This window comes from Magnolia sinica, chromosome 1 (assembly GCF_029962835.1).
Source record: "Magnolia sinica isolate HGM2019 chromosome 1, MsV1, whole genome shotgun sequence".
In the NCBI taxonomy this organism is placed as follows: domain Eukaryota; kingdom Viridiplantae; phylum Streptophyta; class Magnoliopsida; order Magnoliales; family Magnoliaceae; genus Magnolia; species Magnolia sinica.
The window spans coordinates 26,904,060-26,921,519 of record NC_080573.1 but is presented as its reverse complement, the minus strand read 5'-3'; the positions used below and the strand labels follow the sequence as shown (position 1 = coordinate 26,921,519).

The following is a 17,460-nucleotide window of genomic DNA, read 5'->3' as shown; positions in this document are numbered from 1 at the left end:
AAATGTACATATTGATGGGAAATCATGGTTGAATGTCCTCATTGTGACCTTCCCTTAGCCCTTGTTAGGCCCAGTCTCATCATTCTCTAAGTGGGTTGACCCTAATCATTAGGCCCCATTTGCATGATCCATCTATTCTTATTGGGCTATCCCAAGATGTTGCGCCTTCATTGGTTGTTAGTAGGATTATTTCTTTTATCTTGAAGTTCATCTAGATTTTATTTGGGCCCCCTAGGGCATCTAGTAGGGCTATATGATAGTATGGAGAAGGAACCCTTTCCGAATCCTTAGGAATGTAAGTAGGCTACCTAGGCCTAACCTTAATATGAGGAGAGTTCATCATCGTCGTAGACGGAGGGATCTATACTATCAGATTTGTTATACCCACATTGAGAACTAACCTTCATGTTATGGGCCTGTTGTCCATCTATGGATCCCATCTTATATATAGGTCGATTATCGATCCCAACTATGAGTACGTGCTTGTATAACATTATGATAGAAGCCATTGAGATGGTATGAGGCCCAGTGTGATTGTATTAGGCTCATTCTCATTTTCCCTTAGTGGGCTAACCCAAATTGATGGGCCCCTATTATTATTAGTATGATCCATCTCGCCTTATTGGGTTATTCCAATTCTTTGGGTCCCTATTGATGTTAATAGAAATACCCAAACTGGAAAGCCCACTCTTAGGCCCATGAGTAAGCCATCTAGAGGTATCCTTATTATCAGGAGGATGCATCATCACCTCTGGTCATAGGTAGAAGAATCAGTGATATTACACTACCAAAAAAACAGGTAAAGGATACAGACCTCGTTAGTTTTTTGCTACGGATTTAAACCGTAGCGATATTTACTACGGATTTAATCCGTAGCTAAAAATGTGTCACACCATTAATACTAAACGGTGATGTAAGGGGATCTACAGGGCCTAAAAATATATATTTGTTCTATCTAAGCCGTTCATCTATTTTTAAATATTATTATAAGACATGAAACAAAAAATTAGCTAGATTGAAGGCTAAAGTGGACCACACGGTAGGAAACATGGATATTACATCACATGTGCTTCCTATGGTGTGGTCCACTTGGACTTTCAATATACTTTATTTTTTGGATTATGAACTAAAGTATTTTATTAAAATTAATGGGCGGAATGGATTAAGAAAATACATTATGGTGGGCCCCACGGAGCCCCTGAGAGGACCGTGCATGCCCTACGCCCAAACTTGGGCGCGCGCTCAAAACAGAGCCGCGCCATCATCTCCCCTCCATTCCTTATTTCATTCTCTCATCTTCATCCCTCTCTCTCTCCATTCCCACCGTCAGTGCCCTCGCCGTCTCCCTGTCCCTCTCTTGAGGTCCCTCGCCCTCGTCGTCTCCCTCTCCCTCTCTCAAGCTCCTGCGAATGTTAGATGGCCTAAAAACTCTGACAGCTTCTCAGTGCACTCTCTCAAATCAGCTATTCTTTCTTCTTCATCTTTTGCCCATAACAGATGTGAGAGTCTCACTTACTCCATAGAAACGCTTCAGTCTCCTTCCTTTCCATCTATGTTCTTCAAAATCCAAATGGGTTTTCAGGAAATGAAGTTCTAGCAATGATTTCATGGCTTTCCTGACATTCAAAAATGCTTTCTTTAAGGTCAGTTTGGTATTTTTCCTTCTTTTTTTTTTTTGTTACCTACTAATTTCTTTTTGGAGTAATCACAATCGTCATTTTCATTATCATCATCTAAGCTTTAACCCTTAAAAAAATTGTATATTTGATTTTTTTTTTTTTAAATAGGGATTTTTGGAGAAGGCATAGAAGGGAAGGCTTTTGTTGCGGGAGCTTTGGGAAGTGGGTATTTTTTGTATAGGATTTATGCTTCTCATACACAGAGGATTTCTGATTTGGAGACTCAAATCGACAGCCAGCATGAAATCGATGAGCTCATTAAGGCCCAGTTAAGATCAAAATATTATATATCTTGTTGAAATTCCATTTTTCATTCATTTTTCAGCAATGCTACTATGGTGCATTTAGTTCATTTACTTTTGTGAAGTGTGCCACCCGACATCACTGTACACGTGGCACTTGGGATGGTGATTGACACTATTGGTTTGGTGCATCATCATACGGATGCGCCATAGCCAGAAAATCAAGATGGGCATAATTTGTAAAATCCCCCATCAGGAGTAGGGAACATAAGATCAACGGTCTGGATCACCATACCAGGGGCCTAATTTGTAGAAATGGGTTGATTGAAGCATAGGCATAGAAATCAGGCCCAAGCCTTTCCAATACTGGGCCATGCCAAAATCCTGATGGGTCAACTGTCCCTACCCGTTTTACCGGTCAGACCGTAACTCGTGTCCATGCCCATCAAGGTTTTAAGACTATGTTGAGTGTCTTTGTGTGCATTCTTTTATTTGGGGCTGACCTTAACTCATGCTCCTAACCAACATTGCTCAGTCAGTGAATGTGGATGGTCCATCTGGTGGGCCACGCTGTTGATGAGCTGTGGCAGAAAAAAAGAAAAAAGAAGAAGAAAAAAAAGACATGCCTAGCCATCAAGCACACGAACACTGAAAATAGAAAATGTAGGATTCATCATTTTCATATTTCCCTTGTTTTGTGGGCCACTCTTGATAGGCCCACTAAATGAACCATCTAGATTCAGGGACCCTACTCCAATGTAGAATTTGAAATGGTGACTAAATGGGAAGATCTTATTGTTGTTTCATTTAGAGCCATGCTAATCAACCATACACGTGGAAAAAGTGGGCCATGTACACACTGATTGGGCCACCCCAAAAAAGCAACTGCTGCTAATGATATTTTGGGCAATAAGGAATCCACCATTGATCCGTTGGCATATGAATTAGATATCATGTCATGAAGTGGGCCCATTTCACGTTTGTTGGCTGTTGCTGAATAGGGGGAACATTTGGATGCTGGCATGAAATTGCTAAGGCTGTTATGGCATGAAAGGGCCCTCCTGTCAATGGTCAGTCTACTGTTCAGCTCCAAACAAGGTATGACTATGTGGCATCATTTGTTTTATTAATTTGTTCTCTCCCAAAGTAGATGAAATTGCTTTCATTTTTTAGACCTTCAGTCATGTTGTTTTAATGAAGTATTTTCACCTTATCTTGTGTGGCAGCTATTGATTGTTGTGCTTCCAATGAATGCTTTCTTTCGGGATAGTATTTTCAATTGGATCACCCTATAATACCATCAATTGGATCAAGTGAGTTTCTTTTGAGTGCCAAGGAGAACATGAAGAGGCCCAAAGGTTGTTAATTAGATTGGACGTCATTAACAATTCAAAATGGGCCCACATGTAGAATTGTAGGTCAAACTCAAGCTGAAAAGCTTTATAGTGGATCAGCCTACTTGCCTACTTTTAATGAATGGTGCAAAACACACATGCAAGATTAGCACCTTTGTTTATTGCTTTTTCTATCTGTCCTCAATGTTCTTTTTATTATTTTTTCTCTCACTTTCTAGCATGTTTCCAATGATGTGTATGGATTTTTTTATTTTATTTTATTTTATTTTTTTAATTGAAGGTCATTAATGAAGCTCTCATATGTGGGAACATAGTCAAGTTTGTGCACCGAAAGGCCCTCAAGGATGTTAGATTTAAAGGTACACCATCCACCTATGGTGGACCTTTTTTTGTATATATGTTTATAGAATCATGCATATAAGAGCACATTTATTATAATGATCCCACAATCTGTATTAAGAAACTCAATTTCTGTGGTCCAGATTATTCAATTCCATGTGGATGGAAGGTCCTCCTAGTTTTCAGTGCTGTACATCTAGACATATCTCTTCATGGAAGTGTCCTTGAGTTCCATCCTTGGAGATGGGAGGTAATTACTATTACTTTAATGATGATGATGGTTATTTTAGTTTGTGGGGTCCGCTATTTCACTCTCTTGATTGTTGATGGTTATCTTGTTTTGTGGGTCCCACAAGCATCTAGTATTGTGTACACAAATGTATAGGTCTATAACTAAAAATTAGAAAGGATGGGTAGATTTACTCCAAGGAACTTTGGTTGATTTATTTAATGAGAGATGCTCACATCCAGCTCGTTGGACCAAAAGTTACCATTCACATCCAGCTCGTTGATCCTGCTCTATTTGGCCCATCAAAATCTGATGAATTCGCTAGGGCCTTAGCCAAGTTTTGAGCCGTTTTACTTGCATGTCTCCATTTTATTCTATTTTTTCAGCTTCTGATGAACTTTGGCATATCTGATGTTGGAGATGTACCAAATGCAAAAACATTAGACTCTTTATTTCATTCTGGTTACATTCAGTTGATTAAAAAAAAAAGTTTGTTACTGTTTCTAAGACGATTCAGAATCTAAGAAATGAAGCCACAAAGTCAGATGATATATTTTTGCATGTCCAAGAAATTCAAGAATCCGTCAGAATTGCATTTTTAAATTATTACTAGGATTTTGAGAAAGTTCTGCACTTTTAGAGTTTCAGGAAGTGTTTATATGATTTTGCTAACTCTTATTCTTTACAGTATCTTTTCTAATTTGTCTATGCTATCAGCAAGGATTTCTTTGGTATTTACTTTAAGATGATGGTCTGTTAGGTATTCAGATGCATGATACGCCTACGTCTAGTAAGGATTCTATGTTGCCATTCCTTTTTGTAGAAAAAAGTCTATAATTATAGGATTATGTTCTATGTTATGAGTACATGTTTCCTTTTTTTTTTTTTTTTTTTTGTCCTTTAAATTACAGAGCACCTTCTGTCTCTGTTGTCTCTGTTCATTTGTTTAGTTAGTTTTCCTTGTGGAATCACAACTTTCTTTTTCTTTTTATTTTTTCTCTGTGGAACCACAGCTTTCTTCGGCCATTGAAGAAAGAGAGAGACTAATAAAGGATGTTATTGCATGGAAAAAGCAGAAGAGTGGGGAAGCAGAGGGTGGAAAGGCACATGATTCCCTTGTCAAGGTACACAACTCTCCTTGGCATTTATTTGTCCATTATGCAGTCTATATTGATAGCTAGAGTCATCCCTTTCTGAAAGGCAATGCATTGTAAGAGAACTGGAGTGTAATTTACACGAACAAAGGCAAGTCATTACTAGCCAACATGATGAACTAAAGTTGCTTAATGAAAAGCTGAATAATGAAGCGAGGAGAATTAAGTCTTTGGAGCGGGAGGGTGATCAACTTCGTTCTGAGATTTCTTTACTGGAGTCCAAGGTGTGGTTTACAAAGCTCAATTTTATCCACATATTAACAGTAGCTTGTTGGTCATGCTGAAATGTAAAAGAAAAGAAGAAAAAAAATTGTAATGTTGCTGTATTGCTGTTTTGTTGCCTTTGGACAGATTGATCAGCACAAATATTGCTTGTGGCATGCTTAGTTAACCTTTGATTTATAGCATGGATGGCAGCTGGTGGCAGTATGTTGTATGTTGTGAAATGGTTGAAATATTAACTTCTTTCTCAATTAAGCAATGTCTGCCCGTTAGAATGGTTGAAGTACTCAACTTTTTTAGACGATTTTATTAAAGAAAAAGAACACTGGGAAAGCGAAGAAAGACCGCTCCATCTCATGTAAGATTGTTGTATATCTCATTTGATCCCTTAATGCACGAGACAAGTTTTTCTTTGACAACAAACCCAAAGTTCAGTGATAATAAATGGAGTCTCCATGGGCCCAGTTCTACAAAGAACTCCCACTTAATTTCATTACAAGAACGACCTTTGTCAATCACCTCCTCTTTATTTGTCCTCCCATTTGTACAGATACCAGCTGATGTAGATTGTATGGAGATGTTTGTTACCATTTGCTCTCTTCACAGCTCACATGTTCAATTTGTGTTCTAGTATTGCAAGCACACAACTAGTAAATATTTAAGTATGTTTGTACTATTGATGTTCTTATCTCTGGAGTTATTCTTATAATATTTTAAAATGATATAATAAAACGAATTGAGACCCTTCATTTCTCCAGCATTGTTCCTTGCAGGCTGATTTCAAAAGAAAAGAATATTCAGTTCCAGGACAGGTAGATCCATATACTTAGTTTTCTATCCAACTAATACACATCAATTTACTTCTGATGAACTACAGGGGAGGTACATTTGTCCTAGGTTGGCCATTTAAGTAATCCTTATTATGAGAGTTGTCCTGAATCAGGGGACCTAGGTCCTAAATACTTGTATGCCCTTTAATGATATGAATTTGTGACACTCAAGTAATGAATTCCTGCATCACAGTGTAAAAGGTACAATTTCTTAGTATGACTGCATGGGACATCAATCTTAAAAGTTTATCTAGAGTTGTATTTCTTATTGGAGATATGCAATATTATGTTAAATGGAACACTGCAAAGAGTATGATGCATAATGCGTCAAATGCATCAGTCTCACAGCTACACTCGCAAATAGATAGGCCACTCGTGCTTCCATTTGACTGTGTTATTTAGACATAATGCATCAAATGCATCAGTCTTGAAATTGTGAAATGCTTCCTTGCAGAGTTTTGTTTTATTCTTGATGGGCTCCTCTCTATTGGTCTGACTTGTATGAACTAAGCACATGAGAATGCTGAGCATGACCTGATGCATTTGGACGCTATAATTCCTCTTATCATGAGGGTTCTTGATTCTAATATCAATGCATGGTAGTACTAATTGTGAGCATCCATGCAAAGTATGATTGGGAATGAATTCATTTTCCTTAATAGTTATTGGATGAATGGAGGTCATTTCATTAAAGGAAAACCCACTATATTTGTTTATCTATCTTTAAAACCAATTACTTCTTGTGCCAATAGAACTAATTTTGCTTTTGAAATCTCTTCAGGGATTAGGAAGTTGTTTATGCAAACTAGTCTCTCAGAATTATTACAAACATAATAGATCTGTGCTCCATTTTCAGTTGGGCATGTCCTATTGTATTTTCCTTTTGGCAAGTTGGTGTAGGATATGAGCTTCAAATTGGTACATATTCATCCTTTAGTTGAAAGTTCATATTCTTTTCCAATCTTAGTTGTTTAATGTTGCCACGGTTCAATATTGAAATGGTACAAGTTTTTAACTGTTTATTTTATCTTTGTTTTTTCCTATTCTTTATAAATAATTTGATGTCTTAGCCTCCTGTCATTACCAGCTAGTCTTGTCACTATTTGTACATATGTCATCTCATGAGTCTTACTATTTGTAATTTTCTTACCCCTGTAGTGATTATCAGAAGCAGTGGGCCATCATTAAAAGATTACCCTTGTAGTGAGTCCTATTAAGGTATGGATAATGTATGGTTTTAGTTCATGGTAAATGGTACCTTTTATTGTGGATCACCCCTGGACCAAAGAACTGGTACCTATTGTTGTAAGTTTGTATTGATTTCGCTAATTGTAATAGAAAACAGACTCAAGCTCAAGCTGGGGGAGATTGTTACCACAATTCCAACTATCGGTAAGTACAATTTAGAAGGCAGATTTAAAATTTATTTATTATTTTATTTATTTGTAAATCTGTGCCCATATGCATTCTCTGAGAAACTAAAAAAACTTACTCATTCTCAGATTGCATTGTGGAATATACATCCATTATTCAAAGAAAGGGCGACATTCCAAGCACTCACACTCTCTCCTTGCTTGCTAAATTGGTGAGTCTTCTTTCCTTCATACTATATGATTCATTGATGAAGTGGCCTGGCCATTTGGACAGGCTAGGCCCATGTTTATATATTATCTTGAAATTGATGAAGTAGATCCGGATGTGTGTCGGAACTATCCGGATGTTGAGAGGGGATCCCTGGAAGGTGGGAACCGCTATTATGACCATGATGAAGTTGTCCATTTCCTATGGACAACAATATGGGTGGCCTGGCCATTTGGACAGGCCCATGTTTATATATTATCTCGAAATTGATGAAGTAGATCCGGATGTGCGTCGGAGCTATCCGGATGTTGAGCGGGGGTCCCTGGAAGGTGGGAACCACTGTTATAACCATGATGAAGCTGTCCATTTCCTATGGACAGCATTGGAGTGGCCTGGCCTTTTGGACAGGCCATGTTTATTTATTTACTCGAAATTGATGGAGCAGACCCGGATGTGCGTCGAAGCTATTCGAAAGAGCGGGGTTCCCTGGAAAGAGGGAACCGCTATTATGACCACGATGAAGCTGTCCATTTTTTATGGACAGCATTGGAAGGGCCTGGCCATTTGCACCGGATGGCCGTGTTTATATCTGTATTTACAGGGACCATACCCTTAACCTAAACCAAAACTTATGACCTAAAACCTTAACCTATAACCTAAGCCTCAACCTTAACCTAAACCTTAACCTAAAACCTAAAACTTAAACCTAAACCTAAAACCTAAATGTATTCTCAAATCCTTAAACCTAAACCTACACCTAATCCTAATCTTAACTCCCTAACCTAAACCTATACCTAAACTTGAAAACCCAAACATAAACCCAATCCCGAACCCGAACCTGATTTCCTAAACCTAAACCTTAACCTATTCTCAATTCCCTAAACCTATATCTTATAACCTAAACCTAAACCTTAACCTAAACCAAAACCTATGACCTAAAACCTTAACCTATGACCTAAACCTCAACCTTAACCTAAACCGTAACCTTAACCTAAACTTATAACCTTAACCTAAAACCTAAACCTAAATCAAAACATATAACCAAAACCAAAACCTATATCCTAAACCCGAACACATTCTCAAATCCTATAACCTATAATCTAAACCTAAATCTAAACCTAAACCTAAAACCTATAACCTAAACCAAAACCAATAACCTAAACCAAAGCCAAAACCTATAGCCTAAACCCGAACTCATTCTCAAATCCAAAAACCTATAACCTAAATCAAAACTTATAACCTAAACCAAACCTAAACCTAAACCTAAAACCTAAACCTAAACCAATAACCTAAACTCAAATCCCTAAACCTAAATCTAAACCTAATCCAATAACCTAAACTCAAATCCCTAAACCTTAACTTATAACCTAACCTAAACCTATACTTATAACCTAAAACTATTCCAAAATCCCAAAACCTATAACCTAAACGTAACCTTTCCCTAAACCTATAACCTAAACTCAATTCCCTAAAGCTAAACCTACACCTAATCCTAATCTCAACTCCCTAACCTAAACATAAACCTAAATTTGAAAACTCAAACTTAAACCTAATCCCGAACCTGAACCCGATTTTCTAAACCTAAACCATAACCCATTCTTAAATCTAAAAACCTATAACCTAAACCTAAACCTAAACTAAAACCAAAACTTATAACTTAAACCCGAACCCATTCTCAAATCCAAAAACCTATAACCTAAACCTAAACTGTTAACCTATAACCTAATTCAAAACCTATAACCAAAACCAAAACCAAAACCTATAACCTAAACCAAAACCAAAACCTATAACCTAAACCCGAACCCATTCTCAAATCCAAAAACCTATAACCTAAATCAAAACCTATAACCTAAACCAAAACCAAAACCTATAACCTAAATCCGAACCCATTCTCAAATCCAAAAACCTATAACTTAAACCTATAACCTAAACCAAAACCAAAACCTATAACCTAAACCCGAACCCATTCTCAAATCCCAAAACCTATAACCTAAACCTAAACCTTAACCTAAACCTATAACCTATAACCTAAACCCGAACGCATTCTCAAATCCCAAAACCTATAACCTAAACCTAAACCTCTAACCTATAACATAAATCAAAACCTAAACCTAAACCTAAAACCTAAACCTATAACCTATAACCTAAATCAAAACCTATTACCTTTTCCTAAACCTTAACCTAAACCTATAACCTATAACCTAAATCAAAACCAAAACCAAAACCTAAAACCTAAACCTATAACCTATAACCTAAATCAAAATATATAATCAAAACCAAAATCAAAACCTATATCCTAAATCCGAACACATTCTCAAATCCTATAACCTATAACCTAAACCTAAAACCTATAACCTAAACCAAAACCTATAACCTAAACTAAAACCAAAACCTATAGCCTAAACCCGAACCCATTCTCAAATCCAAAAAACCTATAACCTCAACCTAAACCTTAACCTAAAACGTTAACCTATAACCTAAATCAAAACCTATAACTTAAACCAAAACCAAAACCTATAACCTATAACCTAAACCCGAACCCATTATCAAATCCCAAAACCTATAACCTAAACCGAAACCAAAACCTATAACCTAAACCCGAACCCATTCTCAAACCTAAAACCTAAACCTAAACCTAAAACCTAAACCTAAACCTAAACCTATAACCTAAACCTAATCCTATAACCTAAACTCAAATTCCTAAACCTTAACTTATAACCTAACCTAAACCTATACTTATAACCTAAAACTATTCCCAAATCCCAAAACCTATAACCTAAACCTAACCTTTCCCTAAACCTATCACCTAAACTCAATTCCCTAAACCTAAACCTAGACCTAAACCTAAACCTATAGCCTAAACTCAAATCCCTAAACCTTAACCTATAACCTAACCTAAACCTATACTTATAACCTAAAACTATTCCCAAATCCCAAAACCTATAACCTAAACCTAACCTTTCCCTAAACCTATAACCTAAACTCAATTCCCTGAAGCTAAACTTGCACCTAATCCTAATCTCAACTCCCTAACCTAAACCTAAACCTAAACTTGAAAACCCAAACTTAAACCCAATCCCGAACCTGAACCCGATTTCCTAAACCTAAACCATAACCCATTCTCAAATCCAAAAACCTATAAAATAAACCTAAACCAAAACCAAAACTTATAACTTAAATCCGCCATTCTCAAATCCCAAAACCTATAACTTAAACCAAAACCAAAACCTATAACCTAAACCCGAATCCATTCTCAAATCCCAAAACCTATAACCTAAACCTAAACCTTAACTTAAACCTATAACCTAAACCAAAACCAAAACCTATAACCTAAACTTGAACTCATTCTCAAATCCCAAAACCTTTAACCTAAACCTAAACCTTAACATAAACCTATAACCTATAACATAAATCAAAACCTATAACCTAAACCAAAACCAAAACCTATAACCTAAACCCGAACCCATTCTCAAATCCAAAAATGTATAACCTAAACCAAAACCTATAACCAAAACCAAAACCAAAACCTATAACCTAAACCCGACCCCATTCTCAAATCCCAAAACCTATAACCTAAACCTAAACCGTAACCTAATCCTATAACCTAAACTCAAATCCCTAAACCTTAACCTATAACCTAACCTAATCCTATAACCTAAACTCAAATCCCTAAACCTTAACCTATAACCTAACCTAAACCTATACTTATAACCTAAAACTATTCTCAAATCTCAAAACCTATAACCTAAACTCAATTCCCTAAACCTAAACCTACACCTAATCCAAATCTCAACTCCCTAACCTAAACCTAAACCTAAACTTAAAAACCCAAACTTAAACCCAATCCCGAACCTGAACCCGATTTCCTAAACCTAAACCATAACCCAATCTCAATTCCCTAAAGCTATAACCTATAACCTAAACTTAAACCTAAACCTAAACCTAACCTAAACTTATAACCTTTCCCTAAACCTTTAACTTAAACCTAAACTTAAAACCTAAATGTATTCTCAAATCCTTAAACCCAAACCTACACCTAATCCTAATCTCAACTACTTAACCTAAACCTAAACTTGAAAACCCAAACCTAAACCCGATCCCGAACCCGAACCCGATTTCCTGAACCTAAACCTTAACCTATAATCAAGTTTCCAAAAGCTATAACCTATAACCTAAACCTAAACCTAAACCTTAACCAAAACCAAAACTTATAACCTAAATCCGAACCCATTCTCAAATCCCAAAACCTATAACCTAAACCAAAACCAAAACCAAAACCTATAACCTAAACCCGAACCTATTCTCAAATCCCAAAACCTATAACCTAAACCTAAACCTTAACCTAAACCTATAACCTAAACCAAAACCAAAACTTATAACTTAAGCCCGAACCCATTCTCAAATTCCAAAACCTATAACCTAAACCTAAACCTATAACCAAAACTAAAACCAAAACCTATAACCTAAACTTGAACTCATTCTCAAATCCCAAAACCTTTAACATAAACCTAAACCTTAACATAAACCTATAACCTATAACCTAAATCAAAACCTATAACCTAAACCAAAACCAAAACCTATAACCTAAACCCGAACCCATTCTCAAATCCAAAAACCTATAACCTAAACCAAAACCTATAACCAAAACCAAAACCAAAACCTATAACCTAAACCTAAACCGTAACCTAATTCTATAACCTAAACTCAAATGCCTAAACCTTAACCTATAACCTAACCTAAACCTATACTTATAACCTAAAACTATTCCCAAATCCCAAAACCTATAACCTAAACTCAATTCTCTAAATCTAAACCTACACCTAATCCTAATCTCAACTCCCTAACCTAAACCTAAACCTAAACTTGAAAACCCAAACTTAAACCCAATCCCGAACCTGAACCCGATTTCCTAAACCTAAACCATAACCCATTCTCAATTCCCTAAAGCTATAACCTATAACCTAAACCTAAACCTAAACCTAAACCTAACCTAAACTTATAACCTTTCCCTAAACCTTTAACTTAAACCTAAACTTAAAACCTAAATGTATTCTCAAATCCTTAAACCCAAACCTACACCTAATCCTAATCTCAACTGCTTAACCTAAACCTAAACTTGAAAACCCAAACCTAAACCCGATCTCGAACCCGAACCCGATTTCCTAAACCTAAACCTTAACCTATAATTAAGTTTCTAAAAGCTATAACATATAACCTAAACCTTAACTTATAACCTAAACTTAATTATAACCTATAGCCTAACCTTAACTTAAACGTATAACCTAAACCAAAACCAAAACCTATAATCATATGGTGAGACCATTTCTTTTGTGTCAATTACATTCCTCTTTGAGTTTTTTTTTTTTAAATTCATTAAGAAGAAAAAAAGTGGTTATATGTGATGCACTTCTTTCACTGTCTTTCTTTTCCCCAATGGGCATTCTAATTTATGAATGATATGATTATTTGTAGGATGATGTAATTTTAGTAGCTGTTGAAATTTCAGGGTGAAGTCGAACACATTTCTCTAATGAAGTCAAAGATTATTTTCAGCATTATTGTAATTGTAACTGTAATTGATTGTAATTGTAATTGATTGAATGAAGGATTGTAATTGAATGAATGAATGATGTAATTGATTGAATGAAGGATTGTAATTGAATGAATGAATGATTGTAATTGAATGAATGAATGATTGTATAGGTGGTAATTGAATGAACAAATGATTTAACTTTTCAATGTACAAAATAGCTACGGATATTGACCGTAGCCACTAATCAGACGGGTGTAGCCTTTTCAATTTTGGCATTTTGCTACGGACCTTTAGCTACAAATAAGATCCGTAGCTATTTGGAGTTTTTGCTACAGATATAATTGCTACGAATTATATTTGTAGCTATTTAACCTATAGCTACGGATTAAATCCGTAGCCACTAATCAGACAGGTGTAGCCTTTTCAATTTTGGCCTATTGCTACGGACTTTCAGCTACAAATAATATTCATAGCTGTTTGAAGTTTTTGCTACAGATATAATTGCTACGGATTATATCCATAGCTATTTAACCTATAGCTACGGATTAAATCCGTAGCCATAGGTTCCGGACCTATTGTTATGGCACCTACAACGACGGTCGTGTTACGGACTAGCTACAGTTTTAGTCCGTAGCCATAGGTCTATGGCTACGAATTTTATCCGTAGCCTTTGGCCCTTTTTTTGGTAGTGTTAGGTTTAACATATCCACTGTTGAGGACCGATCCTCATGTTATGGATTAGATCTACTGTCCTTCTATGGACCCTGTCATACATAGGCCGATTATTGATTGCGACTATGTTAGTATATGCACTGAGTATGTGTTAGCATAACATTATAATTGTATAAGGTCGTTGTGAGGTTTATTGTGGTTATATGAGGCCCATTATGATTGTATGAGGCACATTGGGATTGTATGAGGCACATTGGGATTGTATGAGGCCCATTGTGTGATTGCATGAGGGCCATTGTGTGATTGCATGAGGCCCATTAGGATTGTATGAGGCCATTGTGATTATATAAGGTCCATCGTAATCGTATAAGGCCCATTGTGTGTTGCATGAGGCCCATTGTGATTGTATGAGGCCATTTTGTGATTATATGAGGCCCATTATTATGGTATGAGGCCCATTGTGATTATATAAGTCCATTGTGATTGTACAAGACTCATTATGATTGTATGAGACCCAGTTGTGATGTATGAGGCCCATCATATGTGTGAGGACCATTATATGCGTGAGGTCCATTGTATGTGTGATGCCCAATTGTGATGACGTGAAGCCCACCATTTGTAGATGATTATGTGCACACCACTCATTCACTTATACAGGCCATGAGATGTCTTATATTGGCTCACCATCTTGCATGTGATTATAATCATGCTTGGAATACTTCATGATACATGCCCATACACATCATCCTCATGCTTGTTATGAGAAAAGATTAAGCATAGCATGTGCCATTTGGCTGATTGTTTATGGGACTCCCTGAAAGACGGAGTTGCCCCACATGAGCGCGCGGTATGCGTAGGTTTGATGTATGACTAGATAGTATGACTCATGCATCTCGCATTTTGTGATATGACCACCATACACCCTAGCGACATCAAGGTCATGGCCTCCACAGGCATTTCGTAGACGGCTAGATGGGACACCAAAAATGTTTGGTTCTAGCATCGGGGCATAATAGATGTCCATGGATAAAAATTCCTAAACTCTCGAGGCCAGGGGATGACCCCAATGTTTAGACCGAGTGGATGCATGAGCACATGAGGGCTGAATACCAAGATGTCATGTCTCTCACTGTGTCGTGGTCGGTTGGGAGGGGGCGTGGCCTTACTCACCTAAGGGAGTAGGCAATGTTAGGCTGAGTCTTACTAGTTGGTAAATGGGTCCGCTATCGACAAGCCGGGCCGATATTGGTAGGCAGATAGTGAGATCTCTTCCACTTACCTGGTTATGCGCTTGATAGGGCGATAAGCTGACGTAGAGTGTACTAGACCCCGGTGATGATCTCAAAGTGTACGGTACTAATATGTGGTCTTATTGAGCAAGAGTTGTATACTCAACATTTTACTCATTCATTCATTCATTCATTCATTATCCACTCTGGATGGTGGTGTGTAACTAATTTGTTATGTGTACCTTCGCAATGGCCAGGATTTCGGTTGGGGCGCGCAACCAACCTAAGATAAGGAGTTTACCACATTGAGTCTAGCTATCCAAATTTAGGTATGAGACTGGTTTAGATAGAAATCCCTTGTGATAGACCCCATACTCTGCAATATTACGTACTATTATCTTGACTTCACACTCCAGCCTGGTCATTTCATTCGCGCCGCATATTGAATTGCATCATCATCACATAGCATATGATTTACTATGCTTCTTTTTTGCATAGCCTAAATAAGGTTGATGGTATTATGGACAAGCCAGGATCTACATATTGCATTACATTCGCGGCATATGGCATTTGGGTTGTTATGTTTCTGTATTTATATAGCGTAGGTGAGGCCCATGGTATTCGTGGCTTTTCAAAATTGCATATTGTATTGTATCATTGGTATCTGATATTTGGTTCATTATGACTCTGCATTACATAGACGATCTGCATTACATACTCTAATACTGAATGACTTACAGTTTTGCCAGTATTCCACTTACGCTGATATTTGTGTGCTTGGCACTTATCTTACACACACACATGCACCACCCTCTAAGCTTTCTATAAGCTTATGCACAATAGATGCGTGCAGGTGACGATAGGATGCAGTCCAACTAAGGCAGGAACGTGCGACAGAGCTTCTGCAGCTTTTGGCATTTATCTTGTATTTCTCTTTCATGTATGGTACTCAAGTTTTTGATATTATTAGATATGTGATGATGATGTTGCCTTTGTGATTTGGGTAGACTTGTAGTTATGCTTGTCCACCAAAAAATGCATGTTAAAAATCCTCCTTGTAGGATCTCAGGATCGGAATTTAGCGTATGGGCGCTTGAAGCCGAGAATGGGGTACTAAGGAGGCTGTCGGCCGTCGATGTTGCTGGGAGCTACTGGAGGGGGCCTACCTCTTCTGACCCCTCCTCTCATCCCGATCGCTCTGCCCGCCGGCCCACTCAGTCTCATAAATCTAAGCCCTCCGCACCACCGCCTGAAAAGTTGGGAGCTCATGCCTAATAACACGGCCTCTAAAACCGTAACTCAAGTAGTTCTCGAAACGGCGGGCCTTCCGCCCCTCATCATTAACCAAATACGGCGCAAACCTCGATAGCACCATAAAACGGGCCTCATACTCCGCCATGGACATGTCCCCCTACACCAGAGTCTCAAACTCCAACGCTCGCTAGCGACGAATGTGGTCGGGAAAGTACTGCTACTTGAATCGGTCAATAAAATCCTCCATGTCTAGACAAAATCAGGCCCTGTAACACAGGTAACAGAGGTCCACCAGTGCTTGGCCTCACCTGGAGAAGAAATACGGCCAACCGGACTTGCTGCTGGGTCGTACATGCCATAATATCAGAAATCTTCTCCACATCGGAGCATCATCTCTCGGCTGCTGTTGGATCTGGCTCGCCCTGGAAACGTGGGGGATCGAGCTGTCGGAACACCCTAAGTAGGGCGCTCGTGGCCTCCTACTCTGCTTATGTTGGTGAAACAACTGGACGCCTGCCCTATCCCTAAAGCGCAACCGTCACAGCTTGCAACATCTATTGTAATTGGGAGGCACTCACAGGTACGGTCGGATCTGCACCGGTCTCAGGTGGAGGGACGACATCCTTAGGTAGGAAAGAAGGGATCTCTGGAGGTGGAGTGTGGTCGTAGGTGGTAGGGAGGGAGTCTCAAGTGGTGGAGCGGGATTCGCTCTGGTCACTCTCCTGGGCACCATGTCCAATAAGGGAGAACAAAGGTGCCTATTAATCCTTGAGAACTCTCGAAGGCATGTTAGAGGACTAGATCAGAAGGGTACGCACTCGGGACCTAATTGTCCTTATCTCATACTAGATATGTGATGTTGTCCTGAGTTATTCCCAAGTTACACTCTGATACCAACTTCTGTCACACCCCAAACTCGGAAACCAGGCACACAAAATTTTCGATCGCCGAATCTGGCACCGACAGCCTCCGTAGTACCTCATTCTCGACTCTCGGTACCCATACACCAGGTTCCAATCCTGGGATCCTACGAGGAGGATTTTTAACATCAATTTGATTCATAATGAGCATAACCATAAGCATAACCCACGAACAATAATTACAAGAACACCATCACAAAATTCACTATGATCAAAAACTT

At 38.1% G+C, this 17,460-nt stretch overlaps 1 protein-coding gene and 1 long non-coding RNA gene across 3 annotated transcripts; one reads left to right on the top strand and one right to left on the bottom strand.

Annotated features, from left to right (window-relative positions):
- The first annotated feature begins 1,498 nt into the window (after positions 1 to 1,498).
- Positions 1,499 to 5,040, top strand: LOC131237808 (cytochrome P450 724B1-like). Of its 2 annotated transcripts, none has more exons than XM_058235916.1 (7): positions 1,499 to 1,643; positions 1,788 to 1,947; positions 2,923 to 3,019; positions 3,148 to 3,279; positions 3,570 to 3,635; positions 3,759 to 3,865; positions 4,858 to 5,040. In XM_058235916.1, exons 4-7 carry the CDS (start codon positions 3,264 to 3,266, stop codon positions 5,023 to 5,025), a joined length of 357 nt encoding a protein of 118 aa, XP_058091899.1. In that variant the 5' UTR covers positions 1,499 to 1,643; positions 1,788 to 1,947; positions 2,923 to 3,019; positions 3,148 to 3,263; the 3' UTR covers positions 5,026 to 5,040. The 2 variants fall into 2 exon arrangements, with proteins under 2 accessions (XP_058091899.1, XP_058091827.1); XM_058235844.1 differs by having other exon boundaries at positions 1,500 to 1,643; positions 3,192 to 3,279.
- Positions 5,041 to 9,956: 4,916 nt separating this feature from the next.
- LOC131237765 (uncharacterized) lies at positions 9,957 to 12,309 on the bottom strand. Its single transcript, XR_009167419.1, has 3 exons — positions 12,209 to 12,309; positions 10,160 to 10,254; positions 9,957 to 10,005 (listed from the first exon to the last, which is right to left on the bottom strand). It is a non-coding gene; the product is annotated as an uncharacterized LOC131237765 (long non-coding RNA).
- Positions 12,310 to 17,460: the final 5,151 nt, after the last annotated feature.